Below are 24,076 nucleotides of genomic sequence, written 5' to 3'. Positions count from 1 at the left end.
AACCACCTATTTAATAGTCTAATTTTTTGGTTTTGTTTTTAGTTTTTAACCATCATCCTAGGTTATCCTCCCTGGCCCCACCTGCCTGCTCCTATCTTCCCTCATCTTATTTACTGAACGACAGAGGGCCATCTGCTCATGGAGATGATATTTTGTAACCTTGCAAATTTTCCCCACTTAGCAAACTGTTAAGATCAACTACAATTAACAATTAATTAAGGTTTTTAAATTAAGTCCTTTAACCAGTTGCAAACCGTGAAGATTCGTGGCTTTCTGAACTAGAGAAAATACGCAGCTACTGTAGAACACCTTGGGTTGGAATGGACCTGAAGGGTCATCCAGATCCAATGCCCCTCCTGTGGGCAGGGCTGCCAGTTATTCAGCAGTTCTGAACTGGAGGGACTGGCTTGTTGTCAGGTCGCACACTGAGTTTCATAGTCTGTGTGTACTCTGTTTCATTATCAGTTACACACGTGTGTTAGTTGAAGGTTAACTTTCAATTAACACATTTTTTGACTGTTTCAGTAGTGTTGCTGACTGTTCCTAGAACTGGTTGTTGACGTGTGCACAGAGTCACAGGACACGAGGCCTATTGTAAACCCAGTTGTAAAGAGGTGCTTGACTGTCTGGTCTCTTTAGGATTTCGAAAATGATGGCCCTGAACCTTCTGACTGGGACAGGTATGCTGCTGAAGAGTACGAGATTCTCGTGGCTGAGGAGTCTGGGAACGAACAGCTCCAAGAAGGGTAAGCAGAGGTGTTGCACTGCCCTGGAGACACACTCTGTAGCTCTGGCTGAGGCCTGGACTCTCAGCATCAGAGCATGGTGAGCATGGCCTGAAGTGGTTGCTCCAAACGGCTCTGTTGGTAGTTTTGTCACAAGGGATCTTCTGAATTCTTTGTTGTCAACCATTTAAATTAGCTACACATGCTGCAGGTAATGCAGACAGCTGACAAAAAGGAAAAAAACATTTTTCTTATCGTGATGGTACCAGAAAGATCTCAAATGACTTTTGCTATTCCTGGCCATTTATTAATTGTGTTGTGCTGTTACGGAGCAGAAGCTGGAGCTGTTACATTTGTGATACTAGTGGAGACTTTGTTTTAGCCAGAATAACTTCACTTTCTGCCCGACTTGATGCCTGTTAGTCTTTGCTCTTCATAACCCGCTTCAAAATTACAATTCTTTTACTAATTTTGCGTAGACTTTTAATTTAAAACTGTTTCTGCAATACGTGCACTAATATTTGCAAACGTGTGTAGAATTGTATATGGATAGGTAGTCCAGCTATCCTTAGAGGCAGTGAATGTAGGCAGAGCAGTGGGTCCAGGAATGCTCTGTGTGCAAGGGCTTTCCACAGAAGCTCCCAGTGCAGACTTGCTGTGTGTGGGGCTGGGGTCATAACTTCTTGAGGATACTTCTCCAGGGCTCTTGTGATGGTTACTGTAAGACACATCTAAACAACTGTGTCATGCTCTTACTCAGTGTTACTCTTGCATGATTCAGGATTTCTAGAGCCATTGAAATAAGAGTCCTGAGATGACTGCATCGTTTTCAAAACTTTCCACAGTGGAAATTGCTCGGATAACAGTAGTAGCCACTAATTAGCCACTGGGATTTACAAAGCTGTGGAGAGCTGCATTTCCCTTTCATAAGCTGCTCCTTCATCTCCTCTGAGCTGCCTTGTGGCTTCCATAATGAAAGATGACGTAACGCAGGATGGAAGATAAAACTGCATCCTCTCTGCAAGACCTGTGTGCTCAGTACAGAAAAGAAATAGGAATCTACCACAGAAGCTTTACAGGACCGTGGATCACCAAATTCACCAAGAACTGAACTGTCAGGTGGTGTCAGATCTTTGAAGTCCGTCTGAAACAGCTCTGTGTCTTCCTCCACAGAGCATGTCAGCAACCTTGCTGCTTGCTTTTAAGAGCCCCTGAAAAGCTCTGTAGTCATGGCAGCAGCATTGGATCTCATTTGTGGAGCATAGCAACAGACTGCGAAGGAAAAAAGGAAGGGAAAAAGAAAAACAAAGAGCTGGATGCCCAGACAAATTTGCTAGAAAGAAGCATGGAGTTTTGGTGTGTTTGTCATTTCTTCTGTCCTTTGTGGGTGGGGACAGAGTGGGACAGAATGAAGGTGATTTATGAGCTCTATGAAGGAGCAGATGATTTTTTAGCAAAGTTAGCTGGCAGAATCTGAAATTTGTCTGAATACATTTGAATATAACCATCGTTCAGCAGATGAATTAGTATGGCATTGTGCACTGCGTTTATGGCTTAATCCTGTCCGTAGCTTTTCCAACTGGAAGGATTCTGAAACCAGCTGGTGTCTGGCTACCTGGGTGCTTGCCCATGACAGAGCACTGCTTGTGGAATCTCACCAAGACATAGTGGCTACACAGAGAGACTTCTGAGATGCTGTGCCTGTCGAGAGCTGGTTAGGTGCTGTCTGTGAAATGCTGGGAGGCAGGGAGATCTCACAGTGTTTACTTCTGATCCTGACTGGCAGCTTCAGAGATCTGCAAATACTGCTAGGGTAAATAAAAGACCTGTGTTGGAAAACACACTCACCAAAACGGAGAGAAAATAAAGGTGTCTTTTTGCTCAAAACAACAATTTGGAGCGTGGTGTTTCACTGGAAGCTTAAGCTGACCTGAACACTTCTCAGCCACGTTTTCTGGCTTATCCAGCTGTGCTTGAGTTTTTGAGGAAGAGAGCCTGTTCCCTGGTGAATGCATGCACACGTTGTTGTGTGAAGGTGGAAGCACTAGTTGAATCTGAGGCTCTTAAAGCAAAACTGCTGTCTCACAGGCTTATGTGATGGCACCGAACCCTCTCTGCAGCAGGACGTATGGATTGGCAGGCAGAAATGGCTCCTGGGGCTTTCTTGTGCCTGTGCATGACTTAGAAGAGGGAAAAGCAGCACAAGAAGTGTCAGACAGCTCTTTTTTGGCACTGTCCACACAGGGTTTCAAAGGAGTAATCCTTTTTCTAGTGCAGTTTATCACTGAACAAACTGGAACTATTCCTGTGCTCGCCAAGACCTGCTGCTAAACTGCCTTCATAACAGGCATTGCTTTCAGAACTAAAGAATTTGCATTTCTTGGGAGTCCTGAGAGAATAACTTGTGATGGGCTGAGGCTGGGAAAAAGCAGAGATCTTAACATGTATCCTTTCTCAGCAACAGGAAGGGGATGAAAGCCCCCAAAGCACTGTCCTCTGCTGCAGAGCACAGAAACCAGCTAGCCCGAATACCACGACTGGCTGGAGGGGAGAATTTGCAGACAAACCTCTCTAAGCCATAAACACAGAGACCTGGATCTTCAAACGAAGTGGGAGAGGAACATGACAGCTTGGCCACAATTGACTTTTCTGTGAGAACCAAAGCGTATCCTGAGGTCAAAGATACTTCAGAAACCAAGTGTTAGTGAGCAAGTCTGAGCAAGCCAGATTTCCTCTAGGACCTGAACCTAGAGGAGCTGAGCAGCTTTATTTCTACACTGATTTATTGAGGCTACTGAGAGACACTGACATCTGTGACTACAACTGTATTCAAATGTTTAGGTGCTGAACACCAGTGGGAAGCTGTTTCAGCACTTAGGAATGAGAGTGGACAGAGCAGAGCCAGCTGTCCTAGTGCTTTCTGATGCACCCTGTTCAGTGCTTTGCAGTTATGCTCCCTGAGGTTAACATCGTGCATGTGATCACATTTAGCCACGTGCTTTAGTGGCTGCTGAGAAAACTTAGCTGAAAAATGCTCACACCAAAAAACAGCTTTTAAAGACGCACCTTTTATCTTTACAGATCATTTGAAGAAGACTATGAGACAGATGAAGTCTTATCTCCCTCTGAAACTGGAGACAAGCCAAACTAGTTATCTGAGATCTCTCAGCACAGAGAAATGGAAGATGTGTAATCAGTATCTGTCAAACTGGATAGCAGTCAGTCCCAAGATGCTTAGGGACAGTTAGGGATTTTTCTTAAGTCTGTCATTGCAGCAATGTGCTTTATTTTGTACACTGTAAATTGAACCCCCCCCTTTTTTTTTCTTCTTGTGTAACTGCAATAAGATAATTTCTTTAAAATAGCTTTCTACAATGTGTTACTGTGCACCCTCATTAAAAATGGTGATTGCACCTTGTTTCCTTTATATCTTGCCATATAAATGTCCCCAGATGTGCAATAAATGCCAGCATCTAATGACAAACAGCTGCATGCCACACGGACAGCGGTCACCAATCCGTCCTGTGCCATTATGACCCCTTGACTTTACAACAGGAGTGACATAAGTTGCCAAGTTAATTTAAACGTCGATGTCTGGAAGTCTTTTTAAGCACAGATGGCAGTGCAGTTCTTGGTTGTGCTGGCGTCCCGAGTACCAAGGCAACGTGCCTGCAGAGAGGGAGAATGAGGGCCCCTTTTGTGATATAAAGCTCGTATCGATGATACCAAACAAATTTTACTGGCATGGATATGTGTTAAGATACTTGGTGATGTAATGTTTCTCTTAGAAATGATGATATAATTAACGTTTCTGCATATCTCCTGTGCGTGAGAGGATCTTCTGTGTGAATAGCAGTCAGGCTAGTGTTTTTTGTCTGAAGATGTTTTCTAGTGTGTTTTCAAGAGACACATACACAGTTCAGCTGGTGTGCTGGAACTGCTGGTTCTGTGTGCTTCAATTCTGTTCCTATCCTGTGCTCTTCCCTTCTCTCGTACTGCTGATCTGTAGCTTCTGCAAGGGACTAAGCTGACCCGTGTGGTAAATCTCTGTTAACAGAGGGATTCTTTACCTAGTAAAGAAAACCTCCAAATATTACTGATTTTTTTTTCCACCCGTGAAACAGATCTAGACTCAGAGAGGAAGCAGTGCCACTGTTCAGTTCTTGCTGCAAGTGCAAAATTGAATGGACTGTCCCCATGGAATTACAGTTGGTGCCTCTGGGGGTAGTACAACAGGAGCTGTTCCTCCTCTCCAGCCACGAGCTGTGTGATTCAGCACAGAGGAGATGCAAGCACTTCTCAGACTCATCAGTGATTCTTAGCAGTCCTCAGTCCCACCACCACAGATGATACGTGGATAATGTGGTACTTACCCCCTCCAGTCTGGGACAGGTTTCAGCTGCCATGCCTCAGCTATCGTAACCGCTCCCAAATACATAATGCTTGATTGCTATGTGTGCACTGTATTCCCTGTTCCCCCATCACACCAGTATCACCCCGTGACTTCAGGACATCCCTGTGAGACAACTTCCAGTATCAGATCTCCAAGCAGGCAGCTCCAGGCCTGCACTAAAGGCAGAACCCATTCAGTTCATAGCTAGCTTGTGAATACACATGCTCTCTATTAGCGCAGCGTATTTGGTGCATAAAAATGCTGCCCAATGGTACATTAACCCCTAGATGATATGTCTAAGTGTTGCTGTTAATAACAAGTAAATTGGCTGATCACTACAACATGGCTTCAACTTTTCCAGGAGCCTTTGAAGTGTCACGCCTGCCTCCCGATGCCCAGCTGGGACATACTGCTGCCTTGCTGAGGTTAGTAACTCTCTCATCAAGATGCAAGTCTGAAAGGGAGGAAGTTTTCAGTCACTCTGGGCTTGAAGAACTGTTCCCTTTCCCACGAACAAAGTTGCTCTTTTATCTGGATGCATATATGCATCCCAGGAGCCTGGATTTTTTTCATATATTTGTGGAACTTCTGGCTGCCCAGATTCTTAGCAAAGCACTTTGAGATCATTTTCATTCTGCAGTAAAAGAATTAAGCGGGGGGCACTCTGACCGAGGCAGGATAAGCCCTATGAGCACGAGCACACAAGAGCAGCTCTGTTCAACCACCAGGATGTGTGAGTTACATCTCCATCACCACTGCAACCCTGAAAAGAAAAGCTTTACTTGGGATAGTTCACAAAGATCTGCATTCAGAAAAAAAGGAAACTATTGCAAAAATGAACATAGGATGGAAACTGCACAACGGCCAATTGTAACAGCTCCTTCCACTTCTTTCACCTGAAAGAACCAAGGCAAAGCATTGGTTTTCTTCATTATCTGGACCTGAAGTGGCCTCTTACTCTTAGTTTGATAAAATTTTATATCTTTACAAAGACAAAGATTACTCAAAGGAAAAAGAAGAACGTGACCTATTCCAGGCTGGAAAAAATAAGTAAGAGAACAAAAAAGAGGAGTATCCCGAGCCTGGTAAAATGGCCTGTTACATTTTCAAGCTTCGGCCTCAATAAGGCGAGGCAGACACTCACTGCTGTTCTGCTGAGCACTTTTGCCCCCAAACCTGAGGATTTCTTTGTTTTACAAACAGGTCACTGCTGCTCGAAGTACAGTGCTTTGATTTGTCCCTTCTAGCAGGGCAGCGCAGTGATGCTGGTCTAAGAAATAACAGTAATTATTAAACAAAAAAAGAATTAATTAAAAACAACTTAGAGCAAATGTTTTGCCTCACGTACAAGAACAAGCTACAGAAACTGTATGGAGCACTGTGTAGTATTTGCTTTCTGGAAGAGAAATCCATTCTCTCTCTTACTTTTCTGGGTGCAGGTAATCATAATTCAACTATCACAGATTAATTAGTGAATGAGGTATTTATTCCACACCCGTTTGTGACTGAGCCCCATCATACCTTCTGGTGGGAAATTTGGAAACTCTTACTCCTGGAGTTTCTGGGCTGGTTGCACCATCAGAAGAGCAGGATGCTTGTGACTGCAGACAGTGCCTGCTCCTCTGCACGCGCCGCTTTCAGAGGCTGTGAAACCCCGAGCCTGAGAATTACAGCACAGAGCACACATGGGAACCCACGTCCTCCACCTGTGCCTCTGCCTGCAGCTGTCAGTGTTGCATACTCGTAAGGACGGACCTTGCAGTTTTCATTGTAAGTCTGTTATGAGCTGGATTCCCTTCCTAGTGGATGGTCGGAAAAGTGACTGAAATTCAGTTTTGCATGATAAAAGAATACGTGTTTGTTTGTTCCCTCTAGTCTGCTTTTGTCTAGCAAAAACGAGTCCCACGTCCTCAGAAAAAAGCCCTTATTATTTTTATATTCACAACTATTGTCTCTGCAGTACTCAGACAGGAGCTGTGGTTCAATGCAACCGCGTGCAATTACTGCTGGGGTGGTACTAGCTTCGTTTTCTCCTTTTGCTTTGAAATCTCAGTAGTAATTCCTTCACTACGTTTCCACCAGCGAGGTCCCCCCCCCCCCCCCCCCAGGTGCTGGCACAGTTCCCCTTCTGCCGGCCTGCCACCACGCGGCAGTGCTGCAAAACAGACACGGACAGCAAAGAAGAAATGGCAGTCCGCAGGAAACGAGGCAGAAAACCTTCCTGCTTTCGTGAGCTAAGGATTTGAGGAACTGACTTGAGGTGCTCCGAACGAGGTACTGTGCTCAGCTGCTGAGATAAAAGATGCCTGCCTGCTTCTGGAGCGTGGCACCTCCGCATCAGTCACCCAGCTCTGTGTGGTCAGAACGGCCTCGGTGAGGAGCACGTGCTGCTGGGAGGAAAGCACATCACCTCCTTCCCTCTGTACTAGGTTCTAGAAGACGAGTATTTAAATAATAAAGGTTCTCATCCTTTGTAAAAGTAGTTTGGAGGCGTTTTGTGCTGGTATGGTTTTATCTTTGTATTTTTACTTTGTAATTTCTTTTTTTTTTGGCAAATAAAGGACTTCTGAGATGAGGAAGTACAACCTGTCTCGCAGTGGCGGTGCAGTTTCTGTTCACTTCAGCTCTGAGTGCTGTCCCCAAACTGTCGGCCTTATCACTGCTGAGCTCTGAGCTTCCTTCTGACAGTGCAAAATTGGACAGTGGTTCTGGGGAGGGGGGAGCTGGCAGCCTCATTTCTTCTGTCTGAAAACTCCATGACACAAATTGCAGCAGCTGCACAAGACGTGTTACCTGCCCTCCCCATTTGAAAGAGCCTTTCCCATTTACATTAGAAGTTTAAATGTTTTCTCTTTCTTGAAAAAGCATCTTCCATATGTTGAGGCTGAGACAGCCGTAAGCACTGGACTGCTTCAGTACCGGTGCGCATCGGAACGCAACCCAAAGCGCAGCTCTTCCAGAAGAAGCTGTTCTTTCCATCTCTGCAGCAGTTTTCAGGCAGGAAGACCACCACAGCAAACACGCCTTTTCTTTCTGATCCAGTTCTGCAGACGGCAGAATGTCATCAGAAGTTTCACTTTCCTGAGGTGGACCGCGAAGGAAGCTCAAGTGTCACGCACTTCCTAAGCGACATCTCCAGGCAGGTTCCTCTGTGCCAGCACACAGAAGAGCTCCCCTGCTGCACGGCACCACAGGAGGAAGGCCAGGTTGACGCACACAGGGAGCCCCTGCCAGCCCAGCCCAGCCACGCTGAGCTGCAGCTGAAGCCATCATTGCAAGGGCTCTCTGCCAGCGAATCCCCGGTGCTTCTCCACCAACGGCCAACAGGGAGCAAGCCCTTGCTGTGCGTAACGTTGGGCTGAGTTTTCACTTCACTCTTTTTTTTTTGACCACAAGCAGCACTTGGAAGCTCCCACACCAGCACGCTGCTGATTTCCCTTTTTAAAATGGAAACGAGTGCTTTTCAAACTGGAAGCAATGCAGTTATTTTCAGGAACGCTACGACCCTGTCCGTCGCTCAGCTCGTTCAAGAACAACTAGCCAGGAGGTTAAAAAAAAATGCAACCAAACCAACCTTAATTGAAGCAATTACAGAATTATACATCAGACAACAGAACTAGTGTTCAGACAGCAAGTTTGAAATATGCCACACCGATGCTCTCAGCAGTTGCAAAACAGAATTAGAAAACTAACATTTATTAAATCAATTGGAATTTTAATACACATTTCAAAAACGTGGCAGCATAAAAGGAAACGTTCTTAAAACAACCTGAATCTACCATTTGCACTGTTACATCAACCATCAGGGCCCTCCTGTCAACAGTTCCAAAACACACTTGACCTAAACCACCGGTGTCGGTACCACGCGCAACGCGGCAGCGAGACACGAGGATCCCACGCACCCCACGTTTGTGGAGCAAAGGTTCTACGAATGTAATTGAATAGAAGTCCTAAGAAATGCACCACCGACCCAGCAAAACTTAACAGCTCTGCAAAACCATTTAGCAACAACCCACGCCGTGCACTGTGCTCCCCTTCCGTCAGACTCTGCTCTGGCAACGATTCTTACACGTGGAGGACTGGGAAACAGATTTACATCAGTAGGTCACGATCAAACCACCGGATCGGGGAACCGTAGGATCCTCTTGGGTCAACACAAAAATCACATACAAGTTTAACTAAATACATTTTAATAGGACATCGTTAAATCTCATGAGGGCTAGAAAACACAGATCTTCGGTACCTGGGTTGGCAAATAAAGACAAGAATACTAAGAAGCATTTTCCACCATTTACTCATTATCAAAAATATTTTCCAACTCTTCTTGCAAAACAAAAACAAAAAAGTACAGACTGGACACATACATCACATTTTTCTTCCTATGGCTTTAACCCCCCACCCTACCCACCCCACAAAAAAGACGGGGGGAGAAACAAACCAAAACCAACAAAAAGATCCGACCACGTCCACAGAAAATGACACCATGGTACACTACGAAACGAAAGGAGGTGCCATTCGTGTCCAAAGGTTTTTGCTTATTTCTTAGGTGAGAAACCGTCATTGTACATGCTTTGTGCCAAATCAAAATACACCTAACGTTAGGTCAGCAAGCACTGCAGGCTCCGGTAGATGAATTAAAGGAAAGATGGAAGCGGTTAACTCGGAAAAGTCACATACTATTGAGCATGCTGTTGAGACAGGAATTGCCTTTCAAATTAGAAGGTAATGTTTTGTGTTCCGGTCAGCCCGTGTTTAATCTGTGCTTCATCATTCCAAGAGGAGAAATTTCTGCTGTCACAACACAACTGAATTTTTTAAGTTGCCAATGAAATCTTAAATACCAGACTGAAAGCTTCTGACTGCACTGTTATTTAAGGATTGCGATTAAATGAACTTTTATTATTAAAAAAAAAAAAAAAAGCTAAATTCCTATGAAGGTGTTTTCATTTTTGATGCTGAGACAACTCTTTGTTACTTTTCCACTTGGGGTCTTCTCAGCCCAAGTCACAAAAACACTGGTCTTCGAAAGCAGCTTTCAGTACATCACAGAAGAACGCGCTGGACTCGGGGTAGATCATACAGCTTATTCTGTCTAACAAACATCCAAAATATTTGACCTTTGACAGAAATCCATCTTCTGCCCCAGCTGAGAGATCCCGCGGGCAAACAACTGCCCTCAGAGGGGCAGCAGAAGCTCCCAGCTGTGTTGTGCTTCAGCTTCAAACCAACAAAAATACCCAGAGCTGGGAACTGCTGCAGGTATCTGTGTACTGCAGGCACCGCCTGGCAGCAGAAGTCAGACACAGAGCCCCTCGGAGGAGGAGGAGGCAACAAAATGACAATCAAAATCATCAAGAACTGGCAACGAAAGAAGAAAAGGAGAGGGCTGCTAAGGAACTAGTGGCAGTCCAACTCGAGCCTTCTTTGCGTACAAGCAATTTTTCTACACCAATCAAAACAGGCACTGTCAAACAAACGGAGCTGGCTCGGAGGGCATTAACGGCTCGGGAGCGTGAGCAGTGGAACTGGCAAGAATAAAACTGGAATGGTGGCACTGAGAGGGACGGCGCTTTGGAGTCAGCGATACAACGTCCACGTCCAAGTAACTGATAGCCCCGACCCTTCTGGAGGCTGAACTGCTTCCTGGGCTGCTAGCTTTCTCACTGTCTTACTGATCTTAATTGTTAACTGCTCCACCATCAATTCCAACCCTCAGAAATTACCTACCCTTCTCAGACTGTATTCCTCAGCTCAACACTGCATCTCCTACAGAAGCACTAGGTGATTTTCTTGCCACAGGGACTGCAACCAATGGGTAACTGCTTTTCTGCACCATAACCTAGCACAGCTTACACGGGCTAACTAGATACCACTTCTCTACGTTTTAAGCAGAAGCTTTGACTGAGCACAAAGCATGAGCAAGTACAATGAGGTTAATATACTCCTTGCCAAAGATCTTGTGATAAAATCATTTACATCAGCAATTCATCTCAAACTATGAGGTGCTGTAAGAACTAAAAACAGTTTTAGGGTAACTCCTCCATTATCTGCAACTATTTCCCAGACACTAATACACATAACATAGCAATGAAAAACACTTGATACAAGTGATCTAAACGCAGGAGCTCCAGCAAGTTAAACAGAACCATAGCTGCCTTTAAACTGTAGCAGTTCCCCTACTGACGGCAGGGAAAAGAACAAGATTCAACAGTCATATCTCACGTCTATAGCTTCATCCAAACTTTTGTCATCGTGTGTACTGGCAGCTAAAAACGTCGTTACTGGTGACCCTGTCACATTGATTACACTGGTGCTTGTGCTGGCATTGCGCACCGCAATGCTTGTCACATTAATGCCCAAAGTAAGCCTAGTCTGCTCCAAGGCCTTTTCTGGCACTGCAAATGCCTCCAGCTTCTTCTCCCCATTAGCCATGTAGGAGTTTTGGCAGCCCCGGCATATGCAGTCAAGGCAGGCTTTGCGGTTAGAGTAGCAAGGGCAGCGTTGGCCACGGCATGTAAGAACACTTGGATTTTGGGTGGCACGACCACATTTACACCCTTTCTTTTCTTGTGGCTTTTTGTACACAGTTTTCGTTGGGCTTCCCGGCATAACGTTACTGCTAGGAACTTTCTCCTTCGCTTTGTCTTTTGTTTTCAGCACTCCCGGTTTGGCTTTTGGGTGAGATTTCTTAGGGGCGTGTTCTAAATTCTTTTTCACGCTTTTGTTAGACAGGAGCACAGTTTTACTTATTTTGGGAGTAGTGCCTCCGTTAGGTACAGTCGCAACAGGCTGCAAAGACATTTTATTTTCCTGTTTCACTGTCACGGGAGCTGAAGCTCCCAGCGTTGGGCCGCAGATGATGCTGGAGATGGGCAGAGGTTGAACCTTTTCACTGTCGCTTTCCGATCGAGATCGCTTTCTGTTTAACTTGACTACCTTGGGTGTTGCTGCCGTGCACGAGATCCCATGAGGAGGAGCATCTGTGGACACGAAAATGTTATGGCTAAGAGGCGGGGGAGAAAGCTGTAGGAAAGGGCCATTAGTCACGTTTGCCTCCAAGCTGGGCTGCAAATTAGAACCACACACTTCGGTGTTTGAGACGGTTTCTAAGCTCCGGAGCACTTCCTCAACGCTCAGGAGAAGCGATCCGCCCGGTTTTATGTCTTCACTAAAACTGCAGATGTCGATGCCCGTCGTACACAGGTCACCGGCAGAAACGGGATCGCACACGGGCTGCAGGCTGCCAGAGGTCTCTTCATTTTTCATGTACTCTCCGGTACTACACACATCGATCGTGTTCGCGTGTTCAGGAGAAGGAATAGTCACTGCAAGTTTATCTACTGAAAGCCCATTACAATTGGGCAGGCCGTTGATAACAGAACCTCTAACATCCACGTCCTGCGTGCTCTCAGGTTTTGATGTCAGAGCAGCTGGAGGATCGTTTGTGAGTTCGGAGGTGGAAGGTACTGGGGAATGTGTCAAACACAAAGCCAGGGCTGCATCGGAGGGCTTTTCCGTCTCTTCGTGGAGCGGTGATCCATCTTTGAGCAAAGCCAGCAGATCTGCAGAACAGTCGACTGCTTGGATAATATCTCGTGCCAGTGGAGTTTGTGTTATGTACTCGCAGAGTTTCTTATAGCAGTTCACTAAAATGCTTAGCTGCTTGTTCTCCTCAAACTGTTCATAGTCCTTGCACCAGCTGCATGACGGCTTCATCATCATCTTCTTGCCTTTACACGTTTTGCAGACATAATGCTGACACGTGGAGTTTGTAGGAGCAATAGGGTCTTGGAGCAAATTTCCTGAAGGAAAAAAGAGAAAGAAAGATTACCATGAACTCGAGCCAGGCTTCCCACACCATACAGGATGGATTCCTCGCAACGTGCAGCAATAAATGGCCTGAAAAAGCCCAACAAGTCCCAGGAAAACACACCACGCAGATGCAGCCTTCAGACACTCCTAGCTGAACCCAAACCAGGCACTATACACCCTCAGCAATTCCTTCCCCTGGAAGTCACAGAAGACACAAGAGTTCTCTGAATTTACCAGGAGAGCTACCGCTTGGACTTCAACGGGATCAGTGAAAACAAATGGAAACTGAGCAAAGGGAAACCCTACAAGGAATGTGACAATGATGCAACAGCGAGCCCAGAAGGAAAGAAGGCACAACAGAGACTTTTACTTTTCATTTGGCTGGGATGGAAACAGCACGGCTTTATGACAGTGCCACCAATGAAGCACAAACATTTCATCTCTGAGAACAACAAAGGCAATTAAACGGCTCTTATGAATCCTTATTAAATACCAAATCAAACACCTAATAGTGTATTTGAATAAAAATACAGGAATCTATGTCGTTCCTTACAGATGACCCTCGTGCCAGAACAGAAGATGCAGCCAGGCAACCAGTAACTTATCCTGGGGAGAGGTGCATCCCCACTTTCCAATGCAAGGATGTCCATCAGCGGAACAAGACTTAAAATAACAGTAATCATCATAGCCGTGATGCTTAAAGTATGGAAGTGTCAAAACCAGCTCACACGTCCCGCGCAGATGTGAGGAACTGCAGGAGATTTCTCTGAGATCTTACTGTTAAGGAAAAAACCTATTTTAAAAAGCCAGCTGCTAGTGTACTGCACACACACGACAGCACATGCTTTACACACGTGGTGCTGACAGTCTGGAAGGGGGGGGTTCATCACTCTGAAATGAGAAGCGTGTTTGATAATGGTTTTGCTTGTTCTTAAGAACAAGGTGAGCAGCACAGAAGGGGAAAATACAAAGGAACAGTGCTCACTGGAACTCACTGGCATAGAAACAATCCAGCTAGTACCTTCACCCAGCATCACTTGGTTGTTTTTAGCCAGCTCCGGGACAGAAAGGGATTTTAACGCCCAAATAAACTTCAGAGTACCCACAGTCATCTACAGCAACAGGTTTCCCCTTCTTTAACAGTGGGTGTTCAGCTTCGATCAGCAGTGTCCCCACGAGGAGCCCCTGAGTGACAAGAATCAGAGGATTCTCACCCAGATTTCACAGCACAGTGGAAGATGCTCTTAGGGACAATCAGTACCAAACTGGGAGCAGAAAGCAAAGTGAGTAGAGCAAAACACATTGCAAGAACAAGCCGTGAATATCTTCTTTCATCAGTTGCTTTCAAGGAAACTTCCAGATGGTATTTCCACAGCCGTGACAGCCCATGGAGCAGTGCAACTAACAGAACCTCCCTGAGTGTGCTGAGTTATGAATTCAGCTCTGATAATCCCAACTTTTCTGTGCTGATAGCTTGGGTAGGGAACCCAAACCCTCAGAGCTCTAGAGATCATCAAGTCCAGCCCAGGTTGCACAGGTAGGCATCCAGGCAGGTCTTGAACATCTCCAGAGGAGATCCACCACCTCTGTGTGCAGCTCCAGTGCTCCATCACTGCACTGGGAAGAAGTTCCCACACACATTGGTGCAGAACTTCCCATGCTTCAGTTTGTGGCCTTTTCCCCTCATCCTATCACCACACACTGCTGAGAAGAGTCCAACCTCGTCCCTTTGCCTCCCGCTCCTCAGATATTTAGAGACGTGGATCAGATCCCCTCTGAGTCTTCTTTCCTCAAGGCTGAACAGCCCCAGGTCTCTCAGCCTTTCCTCATGAGGGAGGTGAACCACACCCTTTATCATCTTTGTAGGCCTCCACTGGACTCCTTCCAGGAGATCGCTGTCTTTTGTGTACCAAAGAGCCCAGAACTGGACGCAATAACGTAAGACATAACATTTTGTGAGAAAAGTCCATAACTGCCATTGGGGAAAAACAAAAGAAAGCTTTAAATTGCACCAGCTACTCTTAAAAGCTACATCCATAAGCAGAGTTTACAAGCAGCTGCCGGGCCCTTGTGGATCCTCGCCCGTCCAAGAAGAGCAGAAAGCTGTGCTCCAACTGGAGCAAGAAGCAAACACAAGGAACACCCGCTCACATGATGCTCTGAGACTTCAGCAGCCACCATCACACCACACATGCATCCACTGCACTTCCACCAGGGAGAGGCCACTGGTACTGGGCCTGTGCCTTGGTCCACCTTCAGCCTCGTTTTGCTTCTTGAAGAGCGATGGTGATCAACGCCTTACAGATTACAGAACACTAAAACACATCAGAGATCCAAACAAACAAAAACGTGCAGTCACAACTTCACTTCTAATTAGTTGTTGGTTTTTTTTATTTTTAATCTTGTTGGCAACCGTGTGATTCATTTATCCCAAAATACATTTGGCTGCAACTGCTGAACGGGTGCAAAAAGCCAAAAGAAGATACTGAAATCTCAAAAAGAAAAAAAACAAAGAGGTAATCTCCAGAAGCTATGGGGAAGAAGACAGATGGACAGACAAAACAAAACACTGTGTATGCTCTCGCTGGCTGAAGGAACACAGTGAGTTGTACCCTCCGTAAATGCCAGCAACCTACACAGGAGAGACATTAGGAATGCCTGAGCCACGGGAATACTTTCAGCCTGAGCTCATATCTCATATTCTTTCTCCAGTCAGAGTTTATTTCCTATGTGCGTTCTGCGGCACTTATTACTCTCTTTAGATTTAGTATTGTTAATATTAAAAAAAAAGAATAATCACGAGATGCAAATTCACAGAAATTTAAGTTCAATTAGCTTTAATACTTGGGGAATCATACCAAGTCAACAACATTGTCCCAGAAAGGCAAATCTGAGCTCTTCCCAAGAACAGGGAGGTACTAAACTTTGGCGTGTTCCCAACTGTTGGATTGCACAGGCTCCCAAACTACCATAACTCCCCAAATCAAGACTGTAAAATACACCAATACCAACGGAAAGGCTTCCGAGATATTACCTAACCCATCCTCAAACCTTAGAATAACCACACTGAGTTGGACCAACCATCCATGCAGCACAGTGTCCCATCTCACTGGTGGCCAAAAGCAGATGCCTATGGTGTGGAGTAAGAACGAGGCAAGCAAACCCTTATATGTGCCCAGCCTTTAGCTGTCACTGTTCTTGGAGATGGAGTTTCCACATATTCCATAACCCTCAAGATAATCTCCAAAGGCTTGTCTCACCTCCTCTTGAGCTATTTCACATGTTATCTGTCCCAGCAGGCTTTGACAAGATGCTCCCTGGTCAGTTACTGTACTGAGCATGACTTGTTTCGAACCATTACTTCTGGATAATCTCTGCTGCTTGTGTTGGAAGAGCTCAGCCCTGCCCCCACCTGCACCAGCTACACTGCTCGTGGTTTTACAGCCCCCTATCACACATCCCCCACGCTGTCTACTTCCCAGACTGGGAAACCTATACAGCTTTATACAGTGCCATAACAAACTTCATTCCCAATTTTTAACATTGGTTTTACTTCTGTTTGATACTCAGCACTGAGACTGTATTTCCAGTTTTTCATTGGAAGATCTGACTTCTGCCTGGCAGCCATCAATGCAGTATCATTTACATACATTTGTACACACACAGAAACTCTTACAGATATAAAATGACATGTTCTGAGAAGTAAGTAATATTTTTCTCCATGTTTATCACTCAGTATTTATCTGAGCTAAATTTCATGTGCCATTTTATTGTGCAGTCGCTCTTCCTCCAAAGATCCTGCCACGCTTCCTCAACACAGACCTTCATTTTTACTACTTGAAATAACTCGGTAGTGCTAAACTTCAGCTCATCTTCACTCAGCCCTTTTTCTTCTTACAATGCCTCCAGTAAGAGGCTTCAAATTTCCCTGAACAGCATCAGCTCTTGACTTCCCTACTCTGAGAAGGGTCTACACCAGGCATCTGCTTTAAGGGGAGCACTTACACTTAAGTGAGGATATACAGAGAAGAGACCTTTAATGTATTATTTACAGAACCTTGTGGCTGTCCTGGAAAGCTGCTGCCAGGAGGGAGGTCATTTAAACCCCAAGGAACACTTCCTATGCAGTTCCTTAATGAGCGTTACTCCACAGCTGCAGGAAGAAGGGAAGCATCTGCAAACTGCATCTCACAGACCACAGGAGAAGAATTGGGCACAACGTTGATTATTAGGTGCACCTATCAGCAAATGTGCTCCTTTCGTTCTTAGCTACCTTGAACAAAGGCAGAAAAGGAGGTTCAATCTCAGCACATAAAACTGCTTCGATGCCCCTGGAAAGGCCTACTGGAACATTATGTATTGCCTTCTTAAAGGCCCAAACTTCTAAGGCAAATATAAGTATTATATCCTAACTTGATGGAGCAAACTAGGAAAAAAATCAAGTCCAATTCTGCTACAAGTATAAATAAACGTATCTTCGGGGTTAATCTCAAGTATTTGTCAATACCTTTAGTATCTTTGCACAGCAAGCAAGTGGAAGCTCAATAGCCACAGCCCTGGCTGCTTTCTCTGTACCTGACCGAGACAGTCTAGCTGCTACACAGCACTGCAGTGGGATCAGCACTGTGAAGGCACAAAGGAAGGTACACAGGGACACTCCAACCAGTCAGGCTTTTAACATTTAACATTACAATGACTGTGATGGCAGCATGTTCAAGCTCTGTAATAAACAGGCTTGACAAAGACAATTAAAGATGAATAAATCCCCCTTTTCGACCACCCAGAATAAATTTTCCACCCTGCCTTCCAAGAGCCAAGAGGTTTCAAATGGCAACGTTAACATTTCTGCTATGAGTAAAAGATGAATTTGTTTTTACACAATTTAAGCACTCAGAAGAATGACAGCATACTTCTACACCTTCAGATCTATTTAACTCTATCTATCACATTCTCTGAGCGGACAAGATGTAATGAAAACTATTTTTTCCCACTCCAAATAAAAATTCTCACTTATCAAACTTATGTGTAGAGCTGCAGAGGCTCTGCTCACTGCAGGAGAGTTGGATTACATGGCCCTCAGAGGTCCCTTCCAACTCAAAGGAATCCAAGTCCACGCTTCAAAGCAGCAGCAAGAGCTGCTGTGACCACTGGGCTCAGGAGATGGAGACTAACAAATTATATCATGGAAGGACTTCAAAGTGAATTCCTTTCTAGAAGCTGGAAAATTCTAACTATCTGGAAAACCCGATGCTCAATGTGCTTTGCATTATTTCTCAAGTTATATATGAATGTAAAGAAACTTCCTTGGCCTCACACAACTCCAACGTAATATCGAGCAACTCCTTCCTGCAGTTACTCAAGCTGATCTGTAATCATAACATAGCAAGAAAACAAACTAAAGAAATCTGTGTTTCCATAGATCTGGGTCATTAAGATGTTCCCAGAAAGGTGCCTGTTGGAAACATATTAAATTGTCTTTAAACAGTGTGAAACATAGTCAGCTTGGTCAATATCCTCACCTCCCACTGCCTCAATGAGAAACACACACCTCAGCTCACACGGGAAGGCAGTACTGTGACTTTGCTTTGCTCTTCGGATGCCCAGCACCACCCCAATCTCGGGGTGGAAACCACAGGCACTCCTCCTACCACGTTTCTCAATTTTGTGTTAAGATTGGAGTATTTTTAGTTTAGAAACTGATCGAAATTCAACGGGTACAACCTTGTGTTGTCAACACATATGCAGTACAATGCACACAGCCTTGAAAAAGCAGTTCTCCCAAGAGTCACGTGCAGGATTTCACACAGGAAACAGTGAATTTAAGAGAGGCGGTTCAAGAGGAAGAGAAATCAACCAAGTTCCTGGCTAAACATTGGTGTATTCAGAGAACTGCCAACATGTGATGGCTGGCTGATAGTTTTCATTAGTTAAAATAGAGAAAAGAAGAAAATATCAACAAAAAACACCTGGAAAATATGCACCCATCCACACTTCTTTCAAACGCAAAAGGCAGCTGTGATCTGGCAGCCCAGATCATGAATCAGCCTTCACTTTCCTCAACGGAAGGGGAATGGACAAAGAATGAGAACTGTGCTCAGTGTTTCCATCACAAAAATCAAACGTGCTTTTTCACTTCAAATCTCTGGTACCCATCACATCCACAGAAGAAAGTCCAATGCCATGCACGTAACTAAGCCTTTTAGGAGTGGGACTGTGTTCCTTCTCCCTTTCTCCATCTCCATGACTGGAAATAGGTTTAATGTTTCCAGAGAATTCTAAGTTACACACAGCAATCTTCTGTGAAGAACATCCCCTAAATGCTGCATACCTCACACTGTCTCAGTACCACCACAGAATTCAAACTTTGGTTGCTCTAGAATCATCATTCACTTGCATCCCACTAGTTTCTAGAAGCTTCTTCCCTTAGATATTTGTAGAAATTGCCATTGTGAATGTTTGAAGGTCTAATTCACCACTTCCTGGTGGCAAAGCAAAGCCAAAGGTCACAAATTCCACTTGGGTCCATACCAGCACTGCTGAGAGCTGAAGGCAGGGGGGGCTGGAGAAGGTCCCACTAGAGAATGGGAAGCCACACCTGCAGAAGCAATGGGGAATCAGCTCAGTAAGGGACAAGGAAGGAAGAAGGAGAAGCCATCACCAAGCCACCAGCACGGACAAGATGAGAGATGCATGTTTACACAACTCAGTGTGTCCCCAGCTCTGGAGAACCTCCACACCTGGCTAGCTGGATGAATTCAGTTAAGTGTCAGCTTCTACCTCCAGCATAAAAGGTTTCAACAACTATGCTGATGCAGGGTGGGAACAACATCCCTACAATGACATCGAATAGAAGAAAAAGAGTTGACGTGACCCTTCTGTCTTTAAATGCATGCCATTTCCCACGCCTGGCAGCTGCTTCCTTAACTCTCCTTTACCATTCAGCCTTTAAACCTCCAGCCAAGATTCTCCAAGAGCTATCTCAACACAACTCACAGAGCTGTGTGAGATGCTGGCCAGTGCTATCACACTGTTTCTTTGTTCCTTGCCACCCCTTAATCTCTTGGAAGCCACACGTTGTCTCACATCCCATTGCTTAGATTACAGGATGTTTAAGACAAGAGCTATATTCTTACCCTGTGTTTCCTTCGTGCGGACTACCTCTGGGTTCCTGGCCACACGTGCGGTGTTCCTCTCGAGCCATGCAACCTTTCCAGTCCTTTTACATTCTAAAGCAGCAATAATCTTTCAGATATTTTCTAGATGTTCGATAGAGGTTCTGGGGTGAAGTTCTCCACCGACAGAAAAAGCCAAACCATCAGATGAGAATCTCCTACAAACATTTTAACCACAGTTCAAAAAAGACCATTAATGCAGCAAAGCCAACTGAAGTTCTGAATGACTTGAAGAAACCTACACAGTATTCAAAACAGAGAGCGTCGCTTTTAAGATCTGCAGCTCAGATAAGCAGTATTTTTAAAACACAAAGATTTGTTGCATAAACCCTGCTAGGCTATTTTTAAAAGGCACGTGGTATTAGCATGCAATTTAATAACAATCACATTAGTCTGGAGACTGAAACACAGATTTCACGTCCTCAAAACACCTCGTGCCTAGAGCACACTCGGAGTACTTATTCTATCCAAAATCTCTAGGAAATGCTGCCTCACACAGCCCTCAAACAGGACGAAGCATCACCTGCAGCAGCAGCTGCGAAGCCACCACATGATCACACGTAGTCCTGGAAGCACACAGTGCTGTGCCATCGCTGCGAGTTAACCCTTCCAACCCAACAGGAAAGGCAGAGACCTCCAGTGCACTCAGAGCAGATCGAGTTGACCGATTCATAATGCCATGCATTACAACTTTCTGCCAATGCAACTTCACCATCAGATGAGAAGCAGACCAGTTGGCTTGAATCCAACGCATTGAGCAAGCAGTGAAAGCACAACCACATCAGCTGGTGTCTGTAGCTGTCACTCCTAAAACCAATTCTGTTCAGCTAAATGGACAATCTTGGCTGCAGAATGAACACCTACAGAATAACAAAGCCTAGCAGGATGCATTCACAGAGATTAAGTGCTGATGCCGAAGACAAGAGGAGTGCTAGTTTGGGCAGTGATCTCCCAGGGGAAGTGCTGTGGGATTTTAACAACTTCATACATGTTACTGATAACCCACGCAGCACTTCTCTAACAAAGAACCACCTTTAGACATTCAGTAAAATGAAGTTTGGACTGTAAAGTCCAGACAAGGAAGGTAACCACACACTGAGTGTTCTGTGTTCCTGAATCCATACGCAGATATTTGGATCTCACAGTCTACAGACACATGGGAAAAAGAAGCAAGCATCTGAAAAACTTCAACTATTTTGGTGGGCAAAACACCCACTGTTTTATCATGGCACCTTACAGTGTAATCTCTGCCTCAGCACTTAAACTTTACCTTTTAAAACACCATGTGAGATTTAAAAGGTTCTGCTAGCTTGACAAAGGCATGCAGAAGATAGGCTTCAAGTGGTCTTACATACAGAAAGCACAGTAGCTGTTTGCACACGTGTATACAAGAGGCAGAATGTATTCTGAAAATATCACAGCAAGGTCAGAGAGCTGAAGAGGCACCAATGTCCACCCATGTCAGAAGCAAACGAGAATCAAACAAGAAGGTCAATTTGCCTTCACCAGGCTGAGCTGAAGACTTGTGACTGCTGGTCAACGTCGGAGGGGGCAGTTTTGCATTGGACAGGAGCACTCTCCCGTGACTAACTGCCCACAGGCTCAAGAAAGACACCTGACTGACTGTGCAGGACAGAAACTGCATGTTATTATATGGGTGCACAGCACTCAGCCTCGTAAAGAACCCATGGGCTCCACATCCACCACCTGCTACCAGAAGTCCAGACACCAAGACAACACTGGGGAATCCCTTGTAGGCAAGACGTTCGAAACCAAGAGCAGCTATGCTTATCTGAAAGTTAGCTGCAGCACAGAAAAAGTCCAAGCAGCAACCTTACAATTCAAAGACAACAGGAGTTGAAGAGAGGAAGCAGAACCACCATGAAGCAGCAGGTAAGTCAGAACATCTGTGGATGCTGGCACTAGAAGACAAACTAAAAAGGCACAGATGCTCTACAACCTGAAAGTGACAGAAAAACCACGCAAGAAATGCTAGAGAGGGGAAAGGGAGCTTGGGAGTGCGGGCAGGGACATATTAAAGATAGGCAATCTCAATAACGCAGAGTGCAAAAACAACACCACAGAAGGGCAGTAAGGAAAGGAGTCAAGGAGAGGAAAGAACACATTTCAGAGGAGCAGTGGAACGTGGAAAGTTCAGGCAGCACAGCAGTCAGAGAGACACTAACAGAGGGACTGCGTTAAGAAAAATTCTGAAAAATATGTTTTCAGGCAAAAGCCACCAGATAATGGAGCAAAAGCAGTAACGTTTCATGGGGGAGAGACACAGGTATGGAGTAACAGAACTGAAGGCAACATGCAGGAGACAAAGAGCAGGGTCGCATTCATACTGACACCAGAGTTGCACGAGGAGAAAAAAAACACTTGGGCAAATTATCTCAGGAAATGACGACGCAGCGAGCCTGGGAACGGGCTCCCTCCTTCCCCGCACAAACCGATCTCTATTTTCTAAGACTTTAAATGGGAGGAGCTACTGCTACAGGATGGGAAGCCTCCACGACTCGTTTAACAGCCCCGACGGCGGCTGTAAATAAATAAAATGGCTAACTTTGCGCACCCCGGTAATTCAGCTAACCCTCGACGTGACCACACACCAGCACAGATAAACAGAAGCAACCAGAGGGGCCAGGAGCCCGGGCTGCCAGGAGATCCAAGCGCTCAGCAGCAGGGCTCTGAGCGGAGGGCAGGAGCAGGCAGCAGCTGACAGCTCGCCCCGGGCTCCGCGGACGGCCCCCGCTGCTCCGGGTGCCCCCACCAAACGCAGCCGGCTGTTTTTTCGGTAGGAAGGAAGCAGGGGAAGCCTGGCAGCTCCCGCCCGGCTCGCTGCGCTGGTAACCGCGGCAGGATTATGATGTGCCGTGCACAAAAGCAACCCGAAAAGCCGTTACTGGGCGCTCGCAATTCCCGGCTCTCAATCTACACTGTCGCTTTTTTAATTATTATTTTTGTTTTTTCTTTGCAACGCGAAGGACGGGAAGCCAGAAGTTCTCCCTACGCCGAGCGTATTGTCTCCAGCACCTTTCCCCACGCTCGCCCTCGGCCGCCTCTCCTATCGGAACGATTAACTGTTCCGCATCGGGCCGTTCCCGCAGCCGCTAATGACGGCCGGGCCGCCCGCAGCGCTCGGGGAAGCACGGCACGGCACGGCACGGCACGGCACGGCCCGCACCCCCGCCCCGCTCCGCTCCGGATCCGGCGGAGCTCCGCGCCGAGGCCCGGGGCCGCATTGTGCAGGGAACAAAAGAAAGGTCCTCACCGCACACGCAGCAGGAGAGGGACTGCCTGAAGTAGGGCAGGAGCTTGTTAATCTCGGTGAAGGACTGCGGATCCCCCGGGTCGTAGTTGAGCACCAGGCGGCTCGCGGAAACGTAGAGAGCAGTGGCATTCACCGGGTTCATCGCAGCCGCTCGCACGCCGCCGTCTCCGGGGTGAGAAGAACGCGCGGCGCCGAGTCCGTGCGGGCGGCGGGCGGCCCCGGGCCGGGGGCGTCGCTTAGCTGCGGGGCCACGCGGAGCCGCGCGGCGGAGGCCCGGCGGCCTCGGCCGTGTCACGGGGCCCGCGCTGGCTACCGCTCCGCCTCCCGCGGGGCCTCGCTCCCAGCGGCGGCCTCGGCCCGCCCGCGGCGCAGGGAGGCGGCGGCGCTACGCCGGGCTGCGGGCCATGCTCCGCCGGGCCCTGCTGCTCTCCCCGCGGGCGCGGCCTCAGCGGCGGCCCCGCATGGCGGCGGCCGCAGGGAGGAACCGCGAAGGCAGCTCAGGGCGGCGGCGGGCCGGGCCGCGCTGCCCGCTGCGGCGGGGGAGGGAGGGAGGGAGGGAGGCGGATGCACCTGGGCCTCAGCGCGGCCGCATCGCCGCGGCCTTCCCCGCGGGGCCGGTGGCTGCAGGCTGCGCGGCCGCGGACCGGGCGCCGCTCGCAGGGTGAGGCTCCGCCGCCCGATCCGCGCCGCAATGTCAGTA

General features: G+C 46.6%; 2 protein-coding genes across 3 annotated transcripts in view; one reads left to right on the top strand and one right to left on the bottom strand.

The window, feature by feature from the left end:
* The window catches only part of PPP2R3A (protein phosphatase 2 regulatory subunit B''alpha), a 36,330-nt gene extending 32,178 nt beyond the window's left edge, over nucleotides 1-4,152 (top strand). For both annotated transcript variants that reach the window (XM_065748191.1, XM_065748192.1), the window contains exons 12-13: nucleotides 640-746; nucleotides 3,807-4,152. In XM_065748191.1, coding sequence (XP_065604263.1) covers nucleotides 640-746; nucleotides 3,807-3,876 — 177 coding nt within the window. In that variant the 3' untranslated portion in view covers nucleotides 3,877-4,152. The remainder of the gene's footprint in view (nucleotides 1-639; nucleotides 747-3,806) is intronic.
* Nucleotides 4,153-10,757: 6,605 nt separating this feature from the next.
* Nucleotides 10,758-23,894, bottom strand: MSL2 (MSL complex subunit 2). The gene is made up of 2 exons (XM_065748201.1): nucleotides 23,377-23,894; nucleotides 10,758-12,920 (listed from the first exon to the last, which is right to left on the bottom strand). The coding sequence occupies exons 1-2, from the start codon at nucleotides 23,516-23,518 to the stop codon at nucleotides 11,323-11,325; spliced, it is 1,740 nt and encodes a 579-aa protein (XP_065604273.1). The 5' UTR covers nucleotides 23,519-23,894; the 3' UTR covers nucleotides 10,758-11,322.
* Nucleotides 23,895-24,076: the final 182 nt, after the last annotated feature.

The sequence above is a fragment of the Cyrtonyx montezumae genome, unplaced genomic scaffold (genome assembly GCF_038088225.1).
Source record: "Cyrtonyx montezumae isolate F1298 unplaced genomic scaffold, pur_monq_1.0 scaffold_5, whole genome shotgun sequence".
Classification (NCBI taxonomy): Eukaryota; Metazoa; Chordata; class Aves; order Galliformes; family Odontophoridae; genus Cyrtonyx; species Cyrtonyx montezumae.
Note: the sequence above shows the minus strand (reverse complement) of the source record. Positions and strands in the feature narration are given on the sequence as shown.